General features: G+C 44.9%; 1 protein-coding gene across 1 annotated transcript in view; it reads left to right on the top strand.

Moving 5' to 3' along the window:
• The first annotated feature begins 237 nt into the window (after positions 1-237).
• DPYSL5 (dihydropyrimidinase like 5) overlaps positions 238-26,354 on the top strand; it is a 63,242-nt gene continuing 37,125 nt past the window's right edge. Inside the window, exon 1 of the mRNA XM_007938872.2 lies at positions 238-498. Coding sequence (XP_007937063.1) covers positions 238-498 — 261 coding nt within the window. The remainder of the gene's footprint in view (positions 499-26,354) is intronic.

The raw sequence follows: 26,354 nt of genomic DNA, 5'->3' as shown, positions 1-26,354 counted from the left end.
TTGAACCACCAGCCTTCTGGTTAACAGTCAAGTGCCTTAGGCACTATGCTACCAGAGCTCCTATCTACAGGTGTAGAGGTTAGGATTCCAGTGCATGTTCTGGGAGGAGAAGACAATTTCCTTCATAACATGGAGTTTGGTGGTATTTGGGCTCTGATAGGAAAGGGTGGGACCTTGGTGATGGTGAAAAAGAATTTTAACCATGACCAGTGCCTCCCTCTCACCTCTTATAGGAACATGCTTGCCAATTCAGCCAGCGTGCGGATCCTCATCAAGGGAGGCAAGGTGGTGAATGATGACTGCACCCACGAGGCTGATGTCTACATTGAGAATGGCATCATCCAGCAGGTGGGCCGGGAGCTCATGATTCCCGGAGGGGCCAAGGTGATTGATGCCACTGGGAAACTGGTGATCCCTGGAGGCATCGACACTAGCACCCACTTCCACCAGACCTTCATGAATGCCACGTGTGTGGATGACTTCTACCATGGCACCAAGGTAATGCTCTTTTTGCCGAAGGTAGTTTTCTGTTTGGCATCTCTGTTCTGCTTCTGGGGAGGCTCCGGATCAGACTCGTGTAGGCAGGGTGCTCTGCTGTGTTGCTAAGAGAAGGGCAACTAGAACAGACATTAAGAAACAGACATAGTTTCCTGTCTTCTATTAGCTTCCCCAGCTTGTCCATTTTTTTAAAAAAAATGCCCTTGAAAAATCCTGATGCTGTATTTAATTCCAGAGTGAGTTATCATGGATAACATTAAGTAGTTACCGAACCAGGCCTGAGCCACTGAATACAAAATAGAAAAATTCAAACCTGTGAAACAAATGAATTAGGAAGAAATTATATTTTGCAAAAAAAGTCACTAATGAGTTCTACCCTTTCTCTGTGCTCCAGAAACCTCTGTCATTGCTGTCATCCCTCTGCATTTTAATTATCTGTTACATGCCAGCCATTCCTTGGACACCAGCTGTGAGTTCCTTAAGGGCAAGGCCTGATCACATTCTTCTGTGTCCCAGAGCCTGGCACTGACCCGGCAGGGGAGTAGCTACCCAGTCAGTGTTCGTTGAATGAATGAGTGAATGAAGCTTTTCTATGTGGGTCCCTACTCCCAGCTGTTCATCAGATTCATATAAGAAGTTTTTTTCTTTCTGTTTTTTTTTTTTTTTTTTAAATATAGTATTGAATGAGAATCTCAAGGAACACAAGTCCCCAACTCTGGCAGTAGCTCTCTATATTATCTGATGCACTTTCTTCCAAGTTGCCACTGGGTGGGTTTGAACCACCAACATATAGGTTAGTAGTGGAGCACTAGAAGAGATTGACCAGCACAGCCTCTAACCCCCAATGGCCCTGCACCCTAAAATCCAGCTTCTGCTCTACCCAGGGTTCTCAGGGAGCCCTTCCCCTGGCTCAGGGCTGTTCTTCAGGGGTCTGTATTCCTGAGGGTTCAAATGTTCCTGCTGTTAGCCAGCTGCTGCTAAAGCTCCTCAAACCCATCCCTGGGGCTGTGGGGCAGGCAGAAGCTGGCCTCAGCAACACAGCTCTGTGGGCAAGCCCATCTCAGGCAGAGGGTCCTTATGTTATCCCTGACGATAACACCCCTCCTCAGTCAGGGGCTGCAGACCAGAGTCTGGAGGGTTGGGAGGTAAGGAGTCACTATAGCCAGGCTTCTCATCCCTGCAAAAACATTTAAAGGTCCTATGTGATTAAAAGGAGCTCTGGTAGCATAGTGGCTAAGACACTTGCCTGCTAACCAGACGGCTGGCGGTTCAAACCCACCAGCCACTCCTCGGAAGGAAGGTTGGGCAATCCTACTTCCGTAGTGATACTGCCTCAGAAACCCAAGGAGGGGTCGCTATGAGTCGGGGCCGACTCGATGGCACATAACAACAACAACAACAACATGTGATTAAAGGCCCAGCTCTCCCAGTTCCTGCAGATTTCGTGCTGCCTCAGGCACCCACAATCCACGTCCAGTCCTAGCCATGGGGAATTTAAAGGGCTGTAGACCTGAGCCATCCTGAATGCTGATGTCACTTAACTTTGTTATTTTAAAAAAAAAAAAAAAAACACCTGTTGCTGTTAAGTCAATTCCAACTCATGGCTATCCCATGTGTTACAGAGTAGAACAGTTCTGTAGGATTTCCTTGGCTGTAATCTTTTGGAAGCAGATTGCCAGGCCTTTCTTCCAAGTTGCCACTGGGTAGGTTTGAACCACCAACATTTAGGTTAGTAGTGGAGCACAAGCCATTTGCACCACCCAGTGACCTTCCACCTTGTTATACCTGCTACAGTTATATACCTCTCCTAAACAAGATTGTGCCTTGACCTTATGCCCTAGCCCTCATAATGAATTTCTGTGTCCATAATGCACCCCTTCACCTTCCTATCTGGACCCCTTTGGTAGACCCTACCCAGAGCCCTGCCTCAAGCCTGCAGTCTTCTCAAGAACTAGCTTCCTGCCCCTAGAGCCTGCTACCCCACTCCCTCTACTCCTAGATTTCCCCTCCACATTACTCCTATAGCTGAACAGTCAGATTCCTCTTACCCTGGTTTCTGAAAATGTCTTGGGGAAAGAAAATGCTCTGTTGTTGAAATGCTGATGCCAGGGACTTGTGGGTGTAATTATTCCCACCACCTGTAGAACTTGTGCACAATCTGTGCAACCTGATAGAGTGCCATCATGACCTATTTTGTACACTCTAAGAAAGGCAGTAGGTCAATTCATTTTAAGCATCTGGGTTTATAATAGAATGATAATCCCAAGGAAAGGCTTATCTGAGTGATTATCCAAGGGAGAAAGAGAGATCAAGTTGCATCTTTTTGTTCTTGTCCAACAGATCTGCAGAGCCTTGAACCCCACACCCCCTAATCTACCATGTGCTTGTCAATTTGGCAGCAGCAGCCAAAGCTAGAAAACAAAACAGTTGAAAGCCTGGCTTTTCCAGGAGCATCTGTGTCTCTATTGTACTCAGTCTAAAGGGATTTCTCTCTAGGCCTTCTTCAGCACATCCTCCTCCCGCCTTTGCCTCTTTCAGAGGCTGTGGCAGGCTCTGCCAGGCTCCCCTGGCCCTGCATCCCATGCTCACAGCCCCCACTCCTCCCTGTCTCCAGAACCACCTCCCCTGTCCCCACCTGCAGGGCCCTCCTCACTGGCCCACAGAGGTCCCAGGAACCACCTGCTTGTTGATAAGAATGCAGACCCCAATCCAGAAGGAAGTTATCTCCTGTGGGGAAGCAGGGGAGGAGGAGAAACACTGGGAACATCGATAGTGTTGGAAAGGGTCTAGGATTTCAGTTAGGTCATGGGGCTTTTTATTATTATTCTGCTTAACGTACATGTTTCTTGTTGTTAGGTTAGGTGTCCTTGAGTCAATTTCAACTCATAGCAACTCTATTGAACAGAGTAGAACTGCCCCATAGGGTTTCCTAGGCTGTAATCTTTATAGGAGCAAACCACTAGGTCTTCCTCCCACAGAGCCACTGGGTGGGTTTGAACCTCATACCTTTCCGTTAGCATCTGAGCAGTTAGCCTTTGTGCTACCAGGGCTCCTTTATTTAACTTATATATAAGTTATATTTATTCTTTGCTATGTACCTGGTATTACATAATTAAAACAATTAATGGAGGCTCTTGAGCTGTGCCCCACCAATAGTTCTTCATGGTCAGGTGAAAATGCCAGAATCAGGTTTGACAAACTACAGGCACCAGCCCCTTCACTGAAATTCTGATGGAGAAGGAGTCATGCACATAGAAAAAAGCTTTCTAGATGTCCTTTCTGCTTCCTTCCCCTCTAAGAAAATATTAAGAACCACTGCATTGGGCAATACTTTCCAACCCTTGGATGCAAATTGCATTAGAACCACTTGGGACATTTTGAAGATCTGTCAGTTTGTCATACTGTGGTGGCTTCCATGTTGCTGTGATGCTGGAAGCTATGCTACTGGTATTTTCAAATACCAGCAGGGTTACCCACAGTGGACAGGTCTCAGTAGAGTTGTGCCAAAAAGACAAGAAAGCCACATGTTCTGACCTCAAATCTCACAAGAGGAAGACAGGATTACCAGCAGTAACCCAAAGCCTATTCCTACAAGGCCAGACATGCTGCCTCCCTCCAGCCCTTTCACCAACCATTCCTCCCAAAGCACCCACCACCTCTCTCCTGAGTTCGATAATTCGCTGCATTGGCCACACAGAGCTCACAGATTATGGAGTTTATTAGGGAAGCACCACAAGCTACAATTCAAGTTCAGGAAAAATGCTCAGTCTCTCTCCCAGCCCACCGTCCCTCAGCCAAGAGTCTCTCACAGTCTCTTTCCCAGCAGTGCTAGTCCCTCGGTGTCTCACTCAGCAATGCGTGTCTCCTGCGTCTCTTTCCCAGCAGCACGTGTCTCAGGAGCGCGTGTCCCTTTCAGCAGCACATCTTCCTCAACCAGCAGTCAGAGAGAGTTCTGCCTCCAGGAGGCCTCCTTTTGAGCCTGGAAGTGTGGTCAAACTAGCCAATCATAGCATCAGAACTCTAAGCACCTGAGAGAGAGAGTGGGCACTTCCCAGAACATTGTTTTGTGCCACTCCCAACAGAAATATTCCAGGTGGACACCTTCAGCAATCAGGAGCTCCTTTGTAAACCTTGGAGTTTACAAAGACTTATGGGTAGAAAAGCCACACTAAGTAATTTACTACACCGCAAGTTGCTAGACTAAGACAGACTAGGAAGAAGGAAGAGGCATTCTACTTCTGAAAATTTTTAAAAAAACAAAGTCACTACCATTGAGTCGATTCCAACTCATAGTGACCCCCTTCGGGTTTCCAAGACGTTAAATCTTTACAGAAGTAGATTGCCCAGTTTTCCTTCTGAGGAGTGGCTGGTGGGTTTGAACTGCCAATCTTCTGGTTAGCAGTCAAATGCCTTAGGCACTATGCCACCAGAGCTCTTTCTGGAAAAATTAGCCACTGAAAATCTTATGAATAACAGCAAAACATTGTCTGATGTAGTGCCTTAAGATGAGCCTCTCAGGTTGAAAGGCACTCAAAATATGACTGGGGAAAAGCTGCCTCCTCAAAATAGAGGCACAGTGAAAAAGGAGAAGACCCTCAATGAGATGGATTGACATCGTGGCTACAACAGTGGGCTCGAGCATGGCAGAGACTGTGAGGATGGCGCAGGATTGGGCAGTGAGGATGGCACAGATTGGGCAGTGTTTCAGAGTTGCCATGAGTCCAAAGTGACTCAGCGGCACCTAATGATAATAACAGTGTCCAGGCCCTACCTCAGACCAATTAAATCATTCCCCTAGGGCTGGCCCCTGCCCCATCATTATTTATTTATTTTTTTAAGAACCTCTAATGATTCTAGAACTGCCAGAAGGCTGGCGGTTCAAACCCACCAGCCACTGCTTGGAAGGAAGGTTGGGCAATCTACTTCCATAGTGATATCGCCTCGGAAACCCAAGGAGGGGTCGCTATGAGTCAGGGCCGCCTCGACGGCACATAACAACAACCACAACAACAATGATTCTAACCACTGGCATGTGGATTGTTAAGGAGCTTTCCTGATTATTTTGGTTAACATGGTGCCCTGGCTGTTACTCATATTAGGCAACTGACCCTCACCTTGGACACCAGCACTCACGTTTGAATCCCTTTTGAAAGCTTGATTCTTCCTTGACTTGCTGATGTTGGTATTGTTAGTTGCTGCCTAGTCAGTCCCCCAACTTATGGTGAGCCCATGCAGAACAGAAAGAAATGCTGCCCTATCTTGCACCATCCCCATGATCAGTTGTGGACCAGACCATTGTGATTCATGGGGTTTTCATTGTCTGATTTTTCAGAAGTAGATCACCAGACCTTTCTTCCTAATCTGCCTTAGTCTGAAAGCTCCACTGAAACCTGTTCAGCATCAAAGCAATACATAACTTTCCACTGCAGATGGGTGATGGCTATGCATGAGGTGCATTGGCAGGGGATCAAACCTGGGTCTCCTGCATGGAAGGTGAGAAGTCTGCCACTGAACCTTGCTGTTCTTATTTATTTCCTTCTATCCTTTTACCCACATTCCAGGGTCCCATAGTTGGGCTCCCAGACCCCAGCCAGGGGCCTAGAGCACCTATACTTGCTAATTTTCCCAGGCCATATCTTCGACCCTCCTGTCTATATCCTATAGAAACCATCAGTGAGAGAGAAGTTGCCAGTGGTATCACCAAACAGAAGTCCAGCTTGCTCTGCCCTCTTCTTTGAGGACCCAGAGACTCCATCTTATCTGTGCCAGAGACTACCATCCAGATCCAGAGACAGCCTCCCATTGGCTCAAAACCAGCATCATCAGGACATCTATTCTTGTAGTCATCCTGCAAAGGAAGCCAAATCACAACCAGAAGAGTGCTTGGCTAATGTGGAGTCAGCCTAGGGGATGTTCAATGGCTTAGCTAGGATGGTCTGCCACAACCACCCCCAGTTGGTGGGGCCAGGGTCCTGGGTTTTCCTCCTCACTCCCACTGCAAAACACTGGGTCATATCTGGCAAGGTCCTGAGACATATGACAAGCCCTTTGGGCACAGCCCTGCCAATGTTCTTATCAAACCCCAAAGCTAAACCCACTGCCATCAAATCAATCTTGACTTATAGCAAATATGATAGTTAAGTTTATGTGTCAGCTTGACTGGGCCTGGTTTTGAGTGGCTGGGCAGCTGGATGTGGTTATTTCCCATGGTGAGACTCGTAATTACTCTATGGTGGAATCTACCAGAGCAGCTGAGTAGCTACTTTAGGGATGTGGGCTGCTTCCAGTGTATAAGAAGAAGCTTTGAGGAAGGTTTCCAGCTTTTTGGCAAGTTTGAACCCTGCATGTAGGCAGGCTATTATTCAGCAGCCTGCCATGCTCTGCTGATCTTGGGACATTTTCTGGATTTGAATTAGTGGCCTGCCATGTTGTTTGGTAACATTGAGACTGTGCCTTTTTACTTGTCGACCTTGGGTTTGTCAGCCTTAGCAGCCAGCAGCTGCCTGAGTGAAGAAAAGCCTCCAGCTTCAGTGGGCCAGAAACAGGAGGCAGAGCTGAAGCCCAAGACTGAGGGGCTTTCACCCAGCCCCTACAGCCTGGCACTTTGAACTTGGACTTCTAGTCTCCAAAAATTATAAGAATAAACTGCTGTTTGTTAAACCCATCCCATTTGTTAGAGCAGCACAAGAAATAACCAAAACAGCAACCCTATAGGACAGGGTAGAACTTCCCCATAGGGTTTCCAAGACTGTAAATATTTAGGGTGGCAGACAGGATCCACCTCCAGAGGCAGGAAAGGGAAGGAGAGCTGATGACTACGAAAGCAGCCAGATCCAGGTAAGGGTTGGCAGATGGACCCACCCCCAGATGCAGGAAAGGGAGAGAGATTGGGGATGACAAAGTGGTAGGATCCAGGTAGGAATTAGGTAAGAGGAAGGCAGAGAGGTTTCCAACAGCTAAGGGAGACGAACTTGTCTGTCAGTTTGTCATACTGTGGTGGCTTGCTCGTTGCTGTGAGACTTGAGGCTGTGCCACTGGTGTTTCAAAAGCCAGCAGGGTTGCACATGGTACACAGCTCTTCAACACAGCTTACAGACTGAGACAGACTAGGAAGAAGGAGGAGGCCATCCACTTCTCAGAAAATTGGCCAGGGAAAACCTTATGAATAGCAGAGAAACACTGTCTGATACATTAGTGAGCAATTTTATGAATAGCCTGGAAACACTGTCCAATACAGGTCAGAAGCCACTCACAATACAACTGGGGAAGAGCTGCCCCATCAGAGTAGAACCAACCTTAATGATATGGATAAAGTAAAGCTTTCAGGACCTCCATTTGCTGATATGGCACAACTCAAATTGAGGAGAAACAGCTGCAAACATCCATTAATAATAGGAACATGGAATGTACGAAGTATGAATCTAGGAAAATTGGAAGTTGTCAAAAATGAAATGGAAACATAAAGATTGATATCCTAGGCATCGGTGAGCTGAAATGGACCGGCCATTTTGAATCACATAACCATATGATCTACTATGGTGGAATGACAATTTGAAGAGGAAGGCATGGCATTCATCATCACAAAGGATGTTTCAAGATCTGTCCTGAAGTTCAATACTGTAATACGATAATATTCATATGCCTACAAGGAAGACCAGTTAATACTGTGATTCAAATATACGCATCAACCACAAAAGCCAAATATGATGAAATTGAAGATTTTCATCAACTTCTGCAGTCTGAAATTGACTAAACATGCAATCAAGATGTGTTAATTATCATTGGTGACTGGAATGAAAAAGTTGGAAACAAAAAAGAATCACTAATAGTTGGAAAATTTGGCCTCGGTAACAGAAATAATGCTGGAGATTGCATGATAAAATTTTGCAAGACCAACAATTTATTCATTGCAAATACCTTTTATCAACAACACAAATGGCGGCTATACACGTGGACTTCACCAGATAGAGTACAAAGGAATCAGATTGACTACATCTATGGCAAGAGGTGATGGAAAAGCTGAATATCTTCAGCCAAAACCAGGCCAGGAGCTGATTGTGGAACAGACCATCAATTGCTCATATGCAAGTTCAACTTGAAGTTGAAGACAATTAAAACAAGTCCACAAGAGCCAAAATATGACCTTGAATATATCCCTCCTGAATTTAGAGACCATCTAAAGAATAGATTAGATGCATTGAACACCAATGACTGAAAACCAGAAGAATTGTGGAAAGACATCAAGAACATCATCCATGAATAAAGCAAGGAGTCATTAAAAAGACAAGAAAGGAAGAAAAGACCAAAATGGATGTCAGAAGAGACTCTGAAAATTGTCCTCAAGAGGAGTAGCTAAAACAAATGGGAGAAATGACAAGATCAAAAGCTGAACAGATTTCAAAGAGCAGCTTGAGCAAAGCCAATTACTATAATGAAATGTGCAAAGACCAGGAGTTAAAAAACCAAAAGGGAAGAACATGCTTGACATTTCTCAAGCTGGAATAACTGAAGAAAAAATTTAAGCCTCTAGTTGTAACACTGAAAGATTCTATGGGCAAAATATTGAATGATGCAGGAAATACCAAAAGAAGATGGAAGGAATACACAGGGTCACTGTACCAAAAAGAACTGGTCAATCTTCATCCATTTCAGGAGGTAGCATATGTTCAAGAACCAATGAAGGAAGAAATCGAAGCTGCACTGAAGGAACTGGCAAAGAACAAGGCTCCAGGAATTGACAGAATACCCATTGAGATGTTTCAACAAACAGATGCCCCACTGGAGGCACTCACTCGGCTATGCCCAAGAGATTTGGAAGACAACTACCTGGCCAATGACTGGAAGAGATCCATATATGTACCCATTCCAAAGAAAGGTGATCCCACAGAATGTGGAAGTTATCCAACAATATCATTAATATCGCATGCAAGTGAAATCTTACTGAAGATAATTCAAAAACGGTTGCAGCAGTATATTGACAGAGAACTTCCGGAAATGCAAGCTGGATTTAGAAGAGGATGTGGAACAAGGGATATCATTGCTGATGTCAGATGGATCTTGGCTCAAGGCAAAGAATACCTGAAAGATGTTTACTTATGTTTTATTCACTATTCAAAAGCATCTGATTGTGTGGATCCTAACAAATTGTGGATAACATTAAGAAGAATGGGGATTCCAGAACACTTAATTATACTCATAAGGAACCTGTATGCACATAGACCAGGAGGCTGTCATTTGAACAGAACAAGGGGACACTGCATGGTTTAAAATCAAGAAGGGAGTGTGTCAGGGTTGTATCCTTTCCCATACTTATTCAATCTGTATGCTGAGCAAATAATCTGAGAAGCTGGACTATATGAAGAAGAACACGGCATCAGGATTGAAGAAAGAATCATTAACAACCTGAGATATGCTGATGACACATCTTTGCTTGCTGAAAGTGAGGATTACTTGAAGCATTTACTGATGAAGTTTGAAAAATACAGTCTGCAGTATGGATTGCATTTCAATATAAAGAAAACAAAAATCTTCACAACTGGACCAATAAGCAGCATCATAATGAATGGAGAAAAGATTGAAGAAGTCAAAGACTCCTCATTGCTTGGTTCTACAATTTATGCTGATGGAAGCAGCAGTCAGCACTGGGCAAATTGGCTGCAAAGGACCTCTTTCAAGTGCTGAAGAGAAAAGATGTCTCTTTGAGGACTCAGGTGTGCCTGACACAAGCCATGGTATTTTCAATCGCTTCATATGCATGTGAGAGCTGGACAATGAATAGGGAAGACCGAAGAAGAATGGATGCTTTTGAGTTGTGGTGCTGGTGAAGGATGCTGAAAGTACCATGGACTGTTAAAAGAACAAACAGGTCTGTCCTGGAGGAAGTGCAGCCAGAATGCTCCTTGGAAGCAAGAATGACCAGACTTTGTCTTACATACTTTGGTCATGTTATCAAAAGAGACCAGTCACTGGAGAAGGATGTCATGCGTGGTAAGGTGGAGGGTTGACAAAAGAGGGGAAGACCCTCAATGAGGTAGATTGACACAGTGGCAGCAGTGATAGGCTCAAGTATAGCAGGGATAGTGGAGCTGGCGCAGGTCCGGGCGGTGTATCTTTCTGCTGTGCATAGTGCCGCTATGAGTCAGAAACAACTCGATGGCACCTAACAACAACAAATATTTAGGGAAGCAGCCTGCCTTGTCTTTCTCCCACTGTTGGTTAGCAGTCCAGTGCCTTACCCATTGCACCACCAGAGCACCTTGTCCTTACCAAGGATTCCATTTATCTATTGGACAGACTGCCGTTTTTGCCTTTGAAATTTGCTCTCTTGGAATTAAACCTTTAAATGCTGCTCACTTCTTTTCTTCTTTTTCCTTTACTCCAGTGTTCATCTGCTTGTTTAATTCTGGCCAGAATGTCTTTGTAGTCTTTAAGCTCTGCAATTTTACTTCCTGCTTGCCAGAATCCAAATTCGTGTAGTCTTCTTTATGAATTGATGTTCCCAAGTTCACGGATGTCTTCATTCCTATAAAAACCTGGAAGTGACCTTAGAAATCACCCAGTCCCACCCTCCCACTGAAAGACACTAAGAGGATGAATGAGCTGTCTCATTGTCAGAGATGGTTTGGACCAGAATTCAAGTTTCCCAATCTGAAGCCCTTTTCACCACACTACTCTTAAAAGCCCAGAGGCAGACAATCACCCCTTCCAAAGTGCCTGTGGCCTCCAGTTGGCTGCATGCAAATAGTCTCCATGACACTCCATGGCTCTAAATATGCCTGGCCCATTTGAGGGCATCACAGAACCTAAATGCATCAGACAGTCGGCCAAGTGAAGACCTCTGTGTGCCTGAAATGGTGGCTTTAAAGTACCCCACTCCTAGCTGGAGGAGTGACACTGATGTCAGTGCCTTGAAACTCAGCAATCTTTACCATGTATAAAGGGCTGTTGTGAAGATTAAATGATGTGATGCATGAGAAACACACAGTGCCTGGCACAGAGTACACATAAACTAAATGTTAACTATCCACAGGTCCATAATAAACAAAATGTAGTGCATACATACAATGGAATCTTGTTCTTGTTGGGTCCCATTGAGTCGATTCTGACTCATCCTGACCCCATGTGACAGAGTAGTACTGCCCCATAGGGTTTTCTTAGCTGTAATCTGTATGGAAGCAGATTGCCAGATCTTTCTCCCATGGAGCTGCTAGGTAGGTTTGAACCACCAACCTTTTGGTTAACAGCTGAGCACTTAATCATTGTGCCACCAGGCTATTACTCAGCCATAGAGAGAAATGAAGTTTTCTGATACATGCTACAAGATTGGTGAACCTTGAAAACATTATGCTGAGTGAAATAATATTTCAGTCAGTCACAAAAGGGCAAATACTGTTTGATCTCACTTACATGATGTATCTAGAATAAGCAAGCATATAGAGACTATTATATATATGAGCAGTTACCAGGAGCTGGCAGGAGGGAGGTGGAAAGGGGGTCTCATTTCATAGGGAACACCAAACTTCTGTTGTGGGTGATGGGAAGACTTGGAAATGGTTAATTGTGATCATTGCACATGAGGAACATAATTATTGTCACTGACCTGTACGTGTGAAGAATGTTGAAATGGCAAATGCTGTGTTACATGTATTTACCATAATAAAAAATAATTCTTAAATAAATGTTCGTCCCCAGTCTGTGACTACCTGCTTCCACCCTAGGCCTGGCCATGACTCTGTCTTCTAGTCTCTTGAGTTCCTTGAGAAAAGATCCGCCTCCTTTGGCTTCACATTGAATTGTTCTGCCACTACTTGGTACGTCCCAAGTGACCCTGGGCTTTGCCAGCCGGGCACCCTGGCAAGCCTTCTCCTGTGAATCAGTATCACCTCTCAGCTTGTTTCCTGGGATGAGCTGCTGTTGCACTGTACACAACCTGGGTCTCTCGCCCAGGCCTGGTCTTCCTGTAGGCTACTACCACCCTGGCCTGGTTTTGCTTGTTAGAATCAGACAGCTGGGCTCCTCTCTTTACTGTCTTCTCTGAATCACCACAAGTGCACTGAAGAGTGCCTTATGAAGTGACCTCCTTTTCCCAGTCACCCCTGAGAACAGCCCTTCTCCTAACCCCCCCTCTCAGGGAGTATACTAGTTTTCTATTGTTGCAAAGCACACTACCACAAATTTAACACTTAAACAACACCCATTTATTAGTTCACAGTTCTGTAGGTCAGAAGTCTGGGCATGGTATGGTCTCTGCTTCGTCTCACATGGTTAAAGTCAAGATATTGCCAGGCTGTGTTCTCATCTTGAGTTCAGGGTTCACTTCCAAACTCACGTGGCTGGTAGAATCAAGTTCCTTGCAGCTGTAGAACTGAGGGCTCCATCTTTTTACTGGCTATCAGCTGGGAACCACTTTTAGCTCCTAGAGGCTATTAGCCTTCCTTGCCATGTGTGCCGCAACCTTCAAGGCAAGCCACAGAGACTACGCCTCAACCCTCAAATCCTTCTCATGCTTCAGATCTCTCTGACTTCCAATCTCTTTCACCAGGAAAAGCCCCATCTTTTAAAAGCTCACCTGATTAAGTCAGACCCACCTGGGACCATCTCCCTCTCTTAAAGCCAATGCCATAGAGAATAACCTAATCACATTCACGGTTGCTGTATACTCTCAAGAAGAGGGGATTATACAAGGGTGTGGGTCATTGGGAGTCATCTTAGAATTCTGCCTACCGTAGAAGGTCACATGCAAATACATGGCCATCCTATAAATAATTTTCCCTGGTACATCTCTACTCCTTCAACTTTGCTTGAACTATTTAAACCTATTTAAGACTCCATTTTACTTTTCTTTTTTTTTCCTCAATCAAAAATCACCTTGGCCACTCTCCACTCCACAGCTCTTTATGCTTCATGCCATGTCCCTGCTTGAGAGCCTACCCATTACCTGAGCCATCAGGGTTGGATTTCATGATCTTCATCCTGAGCAACTCCCAATCCAACCTTCACCTCCTACCCAACCCCCATTCCCAGCTGCTCTCAATGGCCCCACCCATTGAGAAGGTGATTTTCTCAGCCCACCCCCATCATGAACGTCACATACTCCCTCTTGCCCCCCACACACACACATCCACAGAGCCCTTTCTTCAAGGCCCACCTCACTCTTGTCACATTCTTCCTCCAGCTTATTCTGCTCCAGGATCTCACTTTCTTCTCACCAACTGAAATAATTTGTCACACTGTGGTTTTCAAGTAGTTTCTGGTGTGAATTTTGCTCTCAGTTGAAGCTCTGAGGAGCAGAGGCCATGATTTATATGTAATTTGTGACTCCCTACACTGTTCATGTAGGAGCCCTCATGGTGCTATGGTTGTTAAACACTCAACTGCTAAGGTTGGCAGTTTGAACCCATCCAGTAGCTACTCAGCAGAAAAGATCTGCTTCCCTAAAGATTTACAGCCGTGGAAACCCTATGGGGGCAATGCTACTCTGTCCTAGAGGGTCTCCGTGAGTTGTAATTGACACAGTGGCACACAGCAACAACACTGATTGTGTAGCTCTTAACACGTAGTAGATATTTAAGACACAGATGAATGTCAGCATAGCATGGTGGTTATGAGCACAGAGAGGGGCAGACTGCATGCGTTTGAATTTCAGCACCACCATTTACTAGCTATGTGATTTAGGCACATTAATCTCTCTCTGTCCCCTAGTTTTCTTATCTGGAAAATGGAGATTATAATAGTACTTCTAGGGATTAATTAAGTTACTATTTGTAAAGAACTTAAAATAGCACTTAGTGCTTATTGAGTGTTATATGCGTATTTATTAAATAGATAGTTGACTGAGGACTAGTGCCTTGAGAATCTGTCTGTACTATGTCCTCATGGGCAGACATTCTCTGCTCTTAATATGATCCTTTTCTGCTAGCTGAAAGTTAAGAAGTCTCTTTTAAAATTTCTCCAGTAATTGGGGGGGGGGAGGAATCTAAAACATGATAATAAACATTGATGTAAATATATTGTCTTCACATGATCAGTATGTTAATTTAAAGTCAGTGATGGCTAGGTCGTGGGAAAGGGAGCTCTGGTAACTCAGTGGTTAAGGCATTGGGCTGCTAACAAAAGATAGTGATTGGAACCCACCAGCCGGTCTGCAGGAGAAAGAAGACAGTCTGCTTCCATAAAGATGTAATAGCCTTAAAAACCCTATGGGGGTCACTATGAGTTGGAAGGAAGCTCTGGTAGCATAGTGCCTAAGGCACTTGACTGCTAATCAGAAGGCTGGCGGTTCAAAACCACTAGCCACTCCTCAGAAGGAAGGTTGGACAATCTACTTTTGTAGTTATACTGCCTTGGAAACCCAAGGACGGGTTGCTATGAGTCAGGTCCAACTCGATGGCACGTAACAACAACAACGAGTTGGAATCGACTTGATGGCAGTGGGTGGTTAGGTCATGGGGAAGAATTTATTCTGTTCCCTCTTTAATTACAATTAGAGTCAATGGAGAATATGAGTAGTCAGGTGCTTTGGTTACCTAGTGCCGTTCTGACAGGAGTATACCACAAATGGAATGGCTCGAAGAAACAGGAGTTTATTTTTTTACAGTTTGGAGGCTTTAAGTCTGAGTTCAAAGTGCCAGGCTCTAGGGCTGGGTGAAAGGCCCTCAACCTTGGGCTTTGGCTCTGCCTCTTGCTCCTGGCCCATTGAAGCTGGAGGCTTTTCTTCACTCAGACAGCTGCTGGCTGCTGAGGCTGACAAGCACAAGGTTGACAAGTAAAAAGGCACAGTCCCAATATTACCAAACCACACAGCAGGCTATTAATTCAAGTGCATTAAAAGTCCCAAGGTCGTAGAGTGGGAGAACAATGTAGAACAAAATTCAAAATTTAAAAAAAAAAAAAAAAAGGGGGGGGGGGAGCTGGTCTGAGAGAGCCTGATGGAACCACTGAGACTATGGCCCCTAGCTGCCCTTCAGGTCTGGAACTGAACCCACTCTTGTGGCTTCCAACCAAACAAAAGACAGGCATATAAGGTGAACATTTATATTAGATAGATACACTCCTTAGAGAGAACAATCATGAGAGAATAGAACGGCTGTGTGTGCACAAGGAGACAGCTCAGGGGGCAGGAGTGCATGGAGGGAAGGACACAGGGAAGAGGTAACTATGGGGAGGAAGTGGGAGGGGGGCTGTTGCATTGTGGGAAATTGTAATCAATGACAGGAGACAAAGTGTATATGACCTGCTGTATGGAAAGTGAATTTGCTCTGTAAACTTAAAAAAAAAAAAAAAAAAAGTCTCAAGGTTGGTAGAGCATGGCAGGCTGCTGAATAACGACTTGCCTGTGTACAGGGTTCAAGCATGCCATAAGCTAGAGACCATTCCTAAAGCTGCTTCTTATATATGTAAACAGACCACATCCCTAAAGCAGCTATTCAGCTGCTTGTGGTAGATCCCACCATGGAGTTGATTGCTGGTTTCATCATAGGGAATAACTACCACCAGCTGCCCAGCCACTCAACTAGGCCCAGCCAAGTAGACAGATACACTTAAGTACACCATTTGGGAAGTCCCAAGTGCCGCAATAGATTAGGGTAAAAACCTTTTCCTGGACTCAAATTCTAACTAGTAAGCCTCTACCCTTACCTCTGTTAAGTCACCATTCTTTCTGACATCTTTGTTACTTCCAGGCCTGCGCTATATCTCCTATTTTCTGGTTTAGTGCCTTGACTTTCATTTTGCCAGGCCCTCTAGGACTTGGATTTGAGAGGGCATGGCGCCTAGGATGACTTCAAGCCCTGTGGTTCCAAATCTCTAAACCCTAGACTTAATAGCCCATCAAAGAGTATATTCTTGCTGCTGTGTGGAAACACAGGTCAGTGTTCAGAACAGGGCATGTTCATGATGGGCTTCAGGAGCCCAGAGCCCCAGGTGGTATCTTGCAGCATGTGGCTCTCCAGCAGTTTAGCTGCCATCCCCTGCCTTCCCCCTCATTGCATTAGGACTACACCTGAGCTGACATACCTGGACCTCAGATCCACTTTTATATCTATTGTACATTTATTTTGATCTTCAGGTCTTATTATCTTTACTATACTCTATATAAATAGAGAAACTGAATCTCAGAGAGGTGACATAACTTGCCCAGCTAACAAGGGACAGGTCCGTCTGTCTGACTGCCAGTCTTGACTCACAGTCCTCATATCTCATGGCATCACACACATCCCTCCCCAGTGGTTTATGGCATTGTCACCGACTAACTTTGGGACTAAAATGAAGACATGACCAACATTTGAGTAGAAGAGGGAAGGAGCAAGTGGGGTTATGTGTATTCCATTTCTAGATTGTTGATACACCCCTCCTCTCTGGCATCTTTGGGCAACCTTAACTTTTAATAAAGATCTCTGTGGCCTGCTTGCCTGTGAACTTTCCCGCTTTTAGATTAGAAGGGGCTTTGCTGAGAAGGTGGATGACAAAGGACCTCTTTTTGGGGCTCATTTTAGAATGGTTTCCACAGGCCCCTTGGCTTCTCAGAAGCTGGCATCCACGTTCTTGCTGCCACGTAACTCCCTTTGAGGATCATCTCCGGTCTCCATGGTAACTGCCTGTCGAGAGACAGCCTGCTCTGTGCTGTGGCTTTGTATCAAACACAATGAATTTAAATTAGATGCTCAGCAGTAAGGATAATCATTCTGGATTAGGGAGAAGGCTGGAGCTCCTTGTTTCATAATTTTAAATGTTAGCGCAGCTCTCAGTTTTAGCTCTGTAATTCAGCCCAAGCCACACCTACCCTCTGTTTCCAAGCTGCAGTTAGATCCGGCTTCCACTTGTGATTTTCTCCCTCCTTTGAGGAATGTTGGAGTGGGGGGACCCTCTCAGTGAGTCCAGGTTGCCCTGAGCTATAGAAGGGGGTGGCATGATTGAAGGGGAACTTGGGGCTCAGGAGTCAAATGGGTCTTCAGGGAATCTGACTGTGTGATTTCCTCTGAGCCTCAGTTTTCTTATTTGTAAAATAAGACAAGTAACCTTACCAAATGCCTAAGGCATCTGACTGCTAACCAGAAGGTTGGTGGATCAAACCCACCAGCCACTCTGTGGAAGCAAGACTGGGCAATCTACTTCTGTAAAGATTTACTGCCTCGGAAACCCAGGGGGGGACGCTATGAGTTGCAATCTACTTGATGGCAATGGGTTTTTTTTTTTTTTAAAAAAAAAAAAAAACCTTACCCCACAGAGTCACTTGGAGACCCAAAAAAGATCGTAAACATTAAGGGCATGCTCATAGTAGGTCTTCAGTCAATGTTACTTTCTTTCTCTCTCTCCTGAAAAACAAACCAACCCACTGCCATCAAGTTGATTTTGATTCATACTGAAAAGTATCTCAATGGCCCCCTGACTTCGATGAGAATGGAATCACTGTTTGCTAGCAGGCTGTTTCTGTATCCCTGCAACATGCTAGTCTGCCTTGTCTGGGAAGTAACATAGTTAATTCCAGGATTTAAAGGAAATGGCTTAAGCACAGAAATGGGAATCAACCTCACAATAAAAGCCATGCATGGTTTTACATTTCTCCCAGTAGTTTGTGTTCCTGAATTCCCAGTTCCAATCCAACATGAGAAAATGTGAGGACTGATGTATGTACTACCCTATGGGCCATCTGTTTTACTGCAGGCTTTGGGAGGCCCTGTTCAGCTAGGGTGGGATTGCCTCAGGCGGTGAGGTTCTGTGTTTAGAGACATTTCACCAGTGTCAGACCTGTGATCTTCAGTATTATGGAGAGTATAGGCTATAAAGGAAAAATACCTGGATCCCAGTCTTTGCTCATTTCTAAAAAACAGGTGATGAAAATGTCTGACACATCGTGGTGGTGAAGACTAGATGAGGGAAGAGCTTTGCTGTGCCAAATGACCCATTCACTTCTGGAGGGCTTCATGCCTGGAACAAAAAGGGACCTTGGGCTGGTGCAGCTTCCAGCAAATTCTCTCTGGGTCTAATTTCATCCAAATGTTTCTTTAGTGAAGGTGACCCCCCTGCTGCTTATACCTCCATGGATGAGAATCCTGGAGCCAGGGAGCATCTATCCCTCTGTCCTCTGTAATGAGCCTTTCCAGCCTCGAAAGCCCGGTGATTCTGCCACTAGTGCTGTCCCACGAGCAGCCCTGCAGAGCCAGCCGGCCCCTCTTTGTATTTAGGAATGTGTGACAGCAGGGAAGAGGGTGGGGCGGGCTCTTGCACAGCCTCCTTCTGACCCGTGCATGACCCAGCTGCTCCCTGTAGCACAGCAGTCAGGTCTGCTCTTTATTGATGAGGCCAAAGGCATTTGACTGCTAACCAGAAGGCTGGCAGTTCAAATCCACCAGCCACTCCTCAAAAGGAAGATTGGGCAATCTACTTCCATGGTGATACTGCCTCAGCATCACTATAAGTCAGATCCAACTTGATGGCAGTGAGTTTGGTTTGGTTTGGTTTGGTAAGACAGGAAGAAGGAACCATGGTGGCACAGCAGTTATGTACTCAGCTGATAACCAAAAGCTTGGTGGTTTCAACCCACCTAGCTGCTCTGCAGGAGAGAAGACCTGGTAATCTGCCCTCGTAAATATCATAGTCTAAGAAAGCTTATGGGGTTGTTCTCTGTCATGTTGGATTGCTGAGTCACAATCGATTTGATGACACTTGACAGGAGAGGAAGGGAGGTGGGACTTAACATGGGAACACAGAGCTTTCTGTTCTTAGCAGCTGTGTTGTCGAGTGTTGAACAGAGCTGGGGCAGGCTTACTTCAGGGACTTTTAAGCAGATGGATCACCTGAAACCCAGAAGCTGACCTGATCTGTTCACCTGTGGGGGCAGAGGGCTCCGGTGTCCTGGGGATGGCCTACATCCTAGCCTTAAGGGCAGCTTACCTTTTCGTGAAGCCAGTGAGTGCCAGGAGTTTCTGTGCCTTGGTAAGGGGGTTTGCCAGGCTTCCTTCCATATCTCCATACCAGCCTGGTCTTCCTCCTACCTCTTATTTGTCCATCCTAGTCTTTTTACTAGCCTCTTCTTTATCTTAAACTTTTCCTTATGTTTTTGCCTCTTGGGGTTCTATCCCAGATGGTCTTCTCCTCAATTTACCCTCCCTCCCGAAGTGATCTATCACTGATGACTCCCACATTTATAGCTATAGCCTGCACAGCTCTGTTGACCTGCTTTCTAGACATCACTGTGGCTGTCCTCAAAGGATGCCCATCACTGGCTTCTCATCTTCCATCACAACTCGCTCTTCTCCAATGGAGCCCTACTTCAGGGAATGACACCACCATCCACCTGACCCACCATTCATTTCCCAAGACCACAGGACTCCTAAGTGATACAGGCAGATCTTGGTCCAAGATCTGTGAACTCCAAATTTCATGCTGCTGGTACCACAACATCCTATCTCTACCTACCATCAGAGAATTGAAGTGCATTTCTAACAAACTTAAAAATGCAAATATCACTGTAGGCCTCAGCCAAACTCTGGGCTTGCCCTGGGCCCCTTCCCTAGGCTACCAGCCCACTTGGAGCTGGACTTCTGCCTAGACTCCTTTGCTGGATGTCCCTAACCCCTGGGCTACCTTCTGCCTCAGCTCTCCCAGCCCTTGCTTCTGCCTTCACAGAAGTGGCCTTTAAAATTGGCTCTATCATTATCTTTTACTGCCTCTATTATTCATTCATTCTACATACTTATTCAATCTGTATGCTGAGCAAATAATCTGAGAAGCTGGACTCTATGTAGAAGAATGTGGCATCAGGATTGGAGGAAGACTCATTAACAACCTGCAATATGGAAACAACACAACCTTGCTTTCTGAAAGTGAAGAGGACTTGAAGCACTTACTTACACATACTTACAACCTGCAGTATTGATTACACTTCAACATAAAGAAAACAAAATCCTCACAACTAGACCAGTAAGACACATCATGATAAATGGAGAAAAGATTGAAGTTATCAAGGATTTCATTTTGCTTAGATTCATGAACAACCCCCATGTCAAGAAATCAGATGTGTTGCATTGGGCAAATCTGCCAAATACCTGTTTATAGTGTTTAAGAGCAAAGATGTCAGTTTGAAAATTAAGGTGCCCCTGACTCAAGGCATGATATTTTCAATTGTCTCATATGCACGTGAGAGCTGGACAGTAAATGGTTGTTGGTGGTGGTTGTGCGCCATTGAGTTGGGCCCGACTCATAACAACCACTCCTTGGGTTTCCAAGGCAATATCACTACAGAAGTAGATTGCCCAACCTTCCTTCCGAGGAGTGGCTGGTGGGTTTGAACTGCTAGCTTTCTGGTTAGCAGTCAAGTGCCTTAGGCATTACGCTACCAGAGCTCCTATGGACAGTAAATAAGAAAGACCAAAGAATTGATGTTTTTGAATTGTGGTGTTGGTGAAGAACATTGAATGTAACATGGACTGCTAGAAGGATGAACAAATATGTCTTGGAGGAAATAGAGCCAAAGTGCTCCTTCTATTGTACATACAGTCACTATGAGTCAGAACCAACTCAATGGCACCTGAACAACAACAGACCTCCTCTTGGCTCAGACCAACACTATCAGTTTTCCCGAAGTCTCTCTAAGAATTTGACCAAATCTCCTGTTTTGCTAAGAATCCTGGGACCAAGGGCCTATGCACCCTCAACTCTCCTTCATGTCACCACTGACTGTCTCCTCCTTTTTCCACCCTTCCAAAATGGGTAGGAAGAGGTGTCCCTCCAGCCTAATATATGGGAATATCAACCCTCAGTTTCCTCATCTGAATAATGATGATAATAATGGCACCTATTACACAGGGTTGTTGTGAGAATTAAACAGAACTTTCTTGCCACAGAGTAAGTGCACAGTGCATGTTGGCTATAATAAGCACTTGAATATTCCTTATTTTGTCTAAAAACTCCCTTCCTCTAAATTTGATCTTCCAATCCTGATATTTTCTTTTTTTTTCAGTCACTCCATTATTCATGTCACCTCCTTCTCTGTCATCAAACCTTTCTTCTCCCAAGGAGAATGTTTCACATCTGCCTCTTGCATCTCAGTCCCCAAATTCAACTCCATAACCCTAGCACTACAGTTCAACTTGCACACCACAGCCAGAGTCATGTTCCTAAGTCTGATTTTCATGTTCTTCCTGTCCCAGAAGCCTGCCATGGCTGCTCATGGTTCACAGTGTAGAGGTCTGTGAGGAATCTATCACAGCTCTCCTGGCAGCCTCCCTTCCTGGTCTACAGATGGGTCTGCAGTCCTCTAGGTAAATGTGCCCCTGAACTCCACACTCTCTAAACTCCTACATTACCATTACTACCACAAACACATGTTGACAGACTTTGTCCATAGGATGGAATCCAGGTTAATCAAGATCCACACAGTTTACTGGTCAGATAGAGACAGGTGAAACCCCTGTGACTATGACCCCAAGTCACCCTTTGGCCTGGAATTGAACTCACTCCCGGGCCTTAACTCTCAGCCAAACAATAGACAGGCCTATGAGCTAAACAACTATACAAGGGAGATGGACCCCTTTAGAACAGTTAACCATGGTAGATCAGAAGGACAGCACTTGCACAGGGAGAAAGGCAAGGAGGCAGGAATGCATAGTCAAGGATACAAAACCAAAAAACCAAACTCTGCTGTCGAGTCAATCCTGACACATAGCAACCTGTCCTTGGGTTTCCAGAGTGGTATCTCTACAGAAGTAGATTGCCAATGTTCCTTCCAAGGAGTGGCTGGTGGGTTTGAACCACCAGCATTCTGGTTAGCAGTCAAATGCCTTAGGCACTATGCCACCAGAGCTCCCAGAGGAGTGGGAAGGCAACTGTTAAACTGCAGGGAATGTAATCAGGGTCACAGAACAAAATGTGTATGAAGTGTTGAATGTAAAATGAATCTGTTTTGTAAAATATCACCCAAATCACAATAAAAAGTTTAAAAAAAAAAAAAAATCCAAACAGTTTGGTCCTAATTAGATCTACTTCTGCCAAAGTCAAACAGGTCTAGTCTCTGCCCCTAACTGTGTCTGCCTCGACTTGCCCACACAGTTTCCTTCCCCAGATTGCCCTGGCCTGGTCAAATCACACCCATCTTCTAGCTCATAGCCTACCCCCCATTCTAATGGGAACTTCCCTTCCTCTGGTCTTCTTTTAAACGTCTTCTTTTGATGTTCTCTATTATCATTAGGAATATTATTCTACTTTGTATTCTGATATAATTTTGAACCATCACTTCTATTAAAATTGAACTTTTTTCTTACCCTGTTTGCCAACTGAGCTCCAGCCACCTTACAGTGTTTACATTTCTCACCTCCTCTAGAGCGCCTGATACACATAATCGATGGCACATGGTGTGTACATTAGTGCTACCTATAAATCATGCTTACTGTTAATCACTACTGTTTGGGGAGCTCCTACTCTGTGCAGGCACTGTGCTAGTTGCTTTACACACATTATGTCATTTAATTCTCATAGTAACCCCATGAGGGATGTTTTCAAGGAGATTGCACAACTTGCTTAAGGTCTTACAACTAGTAAGTGCATGAGCTGAGATTTGAACCTAGATCTGTCTGCCTTGTCACTATACTGGTTTGCTTCTAACTATACCATTAGTGGGGCTTCAAATGGCAGGAAGATTAAGTGGAGACCAAAATATCTTTTTTGCAAAGTGTATTGTGGATCGAATGTTGCCTGTTTCCTGTGTAGAACAGTAAAAGAATGAAGTGTGAGTTTCAGATATGGTAGAGTCAGAGCATAGAAAAGGACAGTGACCTAGCTGATATGGCCAAGGCTCGACCCAGAAGATAGGAATGGAAAGTTAAAGGACGCTTAGGACTGCTATGTGGAGTTTAGAGAAAACAGTCAGCTGTAGGATAAACTGACTGACTGCAAATTATGGATCAAGAAAAGACTTGAGAGCTGCAGCCAAAAGGGCAGAATGAGTGGCCCCATGGAATTGATCAAGCATCACTTGGATGCCTTGGAGAGAGGCTGTTATCTTCAGAGAAAAGAGACATTTGATAGAAGGTGTTTGGGAACCTCCAAAACAGGGTAGAGTCGGCATTCAAGTGGTCTGGAAAGAAATCAGAGGAAGGCTCCATGATAGTCTGTCTTCAGCCCATAAAGTAACCTGGCTGAGTGCACAGTGAAGCCCAAGGAAAGGCCTAGGAAGAACCTGATTGGTGAGTTAGCCTAGATCAGGCCAGTGTACTTGGTGAGCTAGTGAGCTGGTGGCAGGACCAACTACATAATTTGCAGGGCTCTGTATGCAAATGAGAATATAAGGTCACATATTGTATGAGTGCATTTATATGAAATATACAGAATAGGTCAATCTATAGTGGAAGAAATCACATTAGTAGTTGGCTAGGGCTGTGGGGGAGGAGCCCTGGTGGCGCTTGGCTGCTAACCAAAAGGTCAATGGTTTAAACTCACCAGCTGCTCTGTGGAAGAAAGAAAAGATGTGGCAGTCTGATTCCATAAAGAATACACCCTTGGAAACCCTATGGGGCAGTTCTACTCTGTCCTATAGGATCACTATGAGTCAGAATCAATTAGACTGGCAGTGGGTTTGGTTTTGAGTTTTAGGGCTAGGGAGGAGGGCATAGGGAGTGAATGCTTAATGGGTAAGTTTCTTTTTGGGGTGATGAAAGTGTTTTGGAACTTGGTCGAGGTGGTGATTACGTAGCAATGTGAAGGCACTAAATGCCACTGCATTATGTATTTATAAGTGGTTAATCTTCTATGAATTATGTTATGCAAATTTACATCAATTTTTAAAAAATGAAAATATGAGACCCTTTGTTTAAAAATTATTAAGAATATCAAGATAGTGAAATACAGCATTAAACCAAAAGCAAGACCTTTCTAAGTGCAGGCTCCTGCACTTGGACTACACAGGCCACACACCCTGGCTGGTGGGCTCGTGTTTCAAGATGGGAAATGTGTCTACGGTGTGCCAGGCATGCTTCTAAGAGCTATAGATGTGTCATCTCACTTGAAATGCTTGGGTCCTTCTTTTGGGGGCTTGCTTAGGACATGCTGTGTCCCAAGGCATGGCAGTGCTTATAGCTGGCTTTCTAGAGGGCAAGTGAGCAGCAGGCAGAGCTTGAGGAAGTTGTCCAAGGCAAGAGAGAAACACTGAGCTGTTTTTTATTTTTCCTTGTGCTTTGGGAGGATCTGAATAAAAGATAGATCATTTTAATATGAAAAGAAAAGGAAGTGATTCAGCAATTCCAAGAAAAGACAATTCCATCTGAACAAAAATGATGGCTTTCCCAACTGCACTGAGAAATGCAAAAGTGTTTGCATTGCACTTAACTAGTTTGCAAGGTACCTCGAAATATGGAGCAGTTGATTCTCAGTGCAGTATTGTTTCCACTTTAAAGATTGAGTTGCCCTTAATGCAAATATCTAAATAGTAGCAGATCCAGGTATCAAACCCAGCTTTTCTGATTCTATCACCTCCCCAAAGACATCCTTCCCATGCATCCTATAAAACTGGTGTGACAGGGTCATCTGACCTCCTCTAACCTCTCTAACAAGGGGGAGAGAGGATCAGCATCAGCATCAGCATCAGCCCAAGTAAGACATACTTCCTCTCTCCAATCTTGTTACCCATTCTGACACCAGCCATCCTTCCCACAGTACTCTGCACTTCTCTGCTGGGTTTGATAATTCATTGCCTGGCCACACAGAACTCACAAACAATAGTCATTATGGGGTTTATTAGGGAAATAACAGATTACAATTCAGGATCAAGTACAACTCAGGATACAGTTCTTTGGTCAGGACAGCCTCTTGTCAGCTGTACCGAAAGGGAGGCCTCTTTCTAGGCTTTGGCCCCTTGGGCTTCTTGGGCGGGCTGGGAACTGCTGGCTCAAGCAAGCGTTACAAAGCTCTTTCGCTCCACCAGTAAGTGCCCAGAGACACCACACTCTACCAGTAAACCTAGGCCTGAAGTCACTCAGCTATAGTTCCATAGGCCAAGCTGCTCACTGTGCTGTCTCCTGCCAGTCTCCTGGTTCTGCTGCTGCCATTTCTCTGCTGCTGCTTCTTGCTATCTCTCTTATCTAGTGTTGCAGCTCTCTGTTTCTTTCTTCTGCATCTAGGAGGTTCTTAGCACAGGGATTCAAGTGCCAAAGGATGTGTTACATTCCTGGCTTTTCTTTCTTGATGGTAGTGAGATCCCCCTTTCCACCTCTGGAATGGCTCATTTTAAGCCTAGAGGGATGGCAAAACTGGCCAATCCCCTCACTTGGGTTCCATGCACCTTATTTGCATGGCCCTACCCCCATAGGAGCTCCAGTAGCATAGTGTCTAAGGCACTTGACTGCTAACCAGAAGGCTGACGGTTCAAACCCACTGGCCACTCCTTGGAAGGAAGATGGGGCGATCTACTTCCGTAGTGATACTGCCTCAGAAACCCAAGGAGGGGTGGCTATGAGTCGGGTCCTACTCGAAGGCACATAACAACAACCCCGATAAAGGTGCCATTTACCGTATTTACATTATTAGCAAGCTATCCAACCTCTTTGGTGAACCACAAGCACCTCATTTGCATAGTCCCACCCAGTCATTTGATGGGAGTTAACAAAGACTATAGCTAAAAGGACCATATTAAGTAACTCGGTGCACCACACATCCATGTGAAATTCAGCTTTGCAATCCTTTCTCCTTCCCCAAAGAAAAACTCCATGGATTAGCTCTGGCCCAAATGACTTCCCAACAGCAGAGCACAAAAATTTGTGCCTTGACCTGTTGGTACCTGGCTTTGGAGCAAGAGACCAAACATTAGGCTGGGGGTATAGGGGTAAGGCCCTGCTACAGGAAACTCAGTAAAATATGATTGAAGCTGC

This window comes from Orycteropus afer, unplaced genomic scaffold (genome assembly GCF_000298275.1).
Source record: "Orycteropus afer afer isolate SDZICR_OR568_19922 unplaced genomic scaffold, OryAfe1.0 scaffold00054, whole genome shotgun sequence".
Classification (NCBI taxonomy): Eukaryota; Metazoa; Chordata; class Mammalia; order Tubulidentata; family Orycteropodidae; genus Orycteropus; species Orycteropus afer.
Note: the sequence above shows the minus strand (reverse complement) of the source record. Positions and strands in the feature narration are given on the sequence as shown.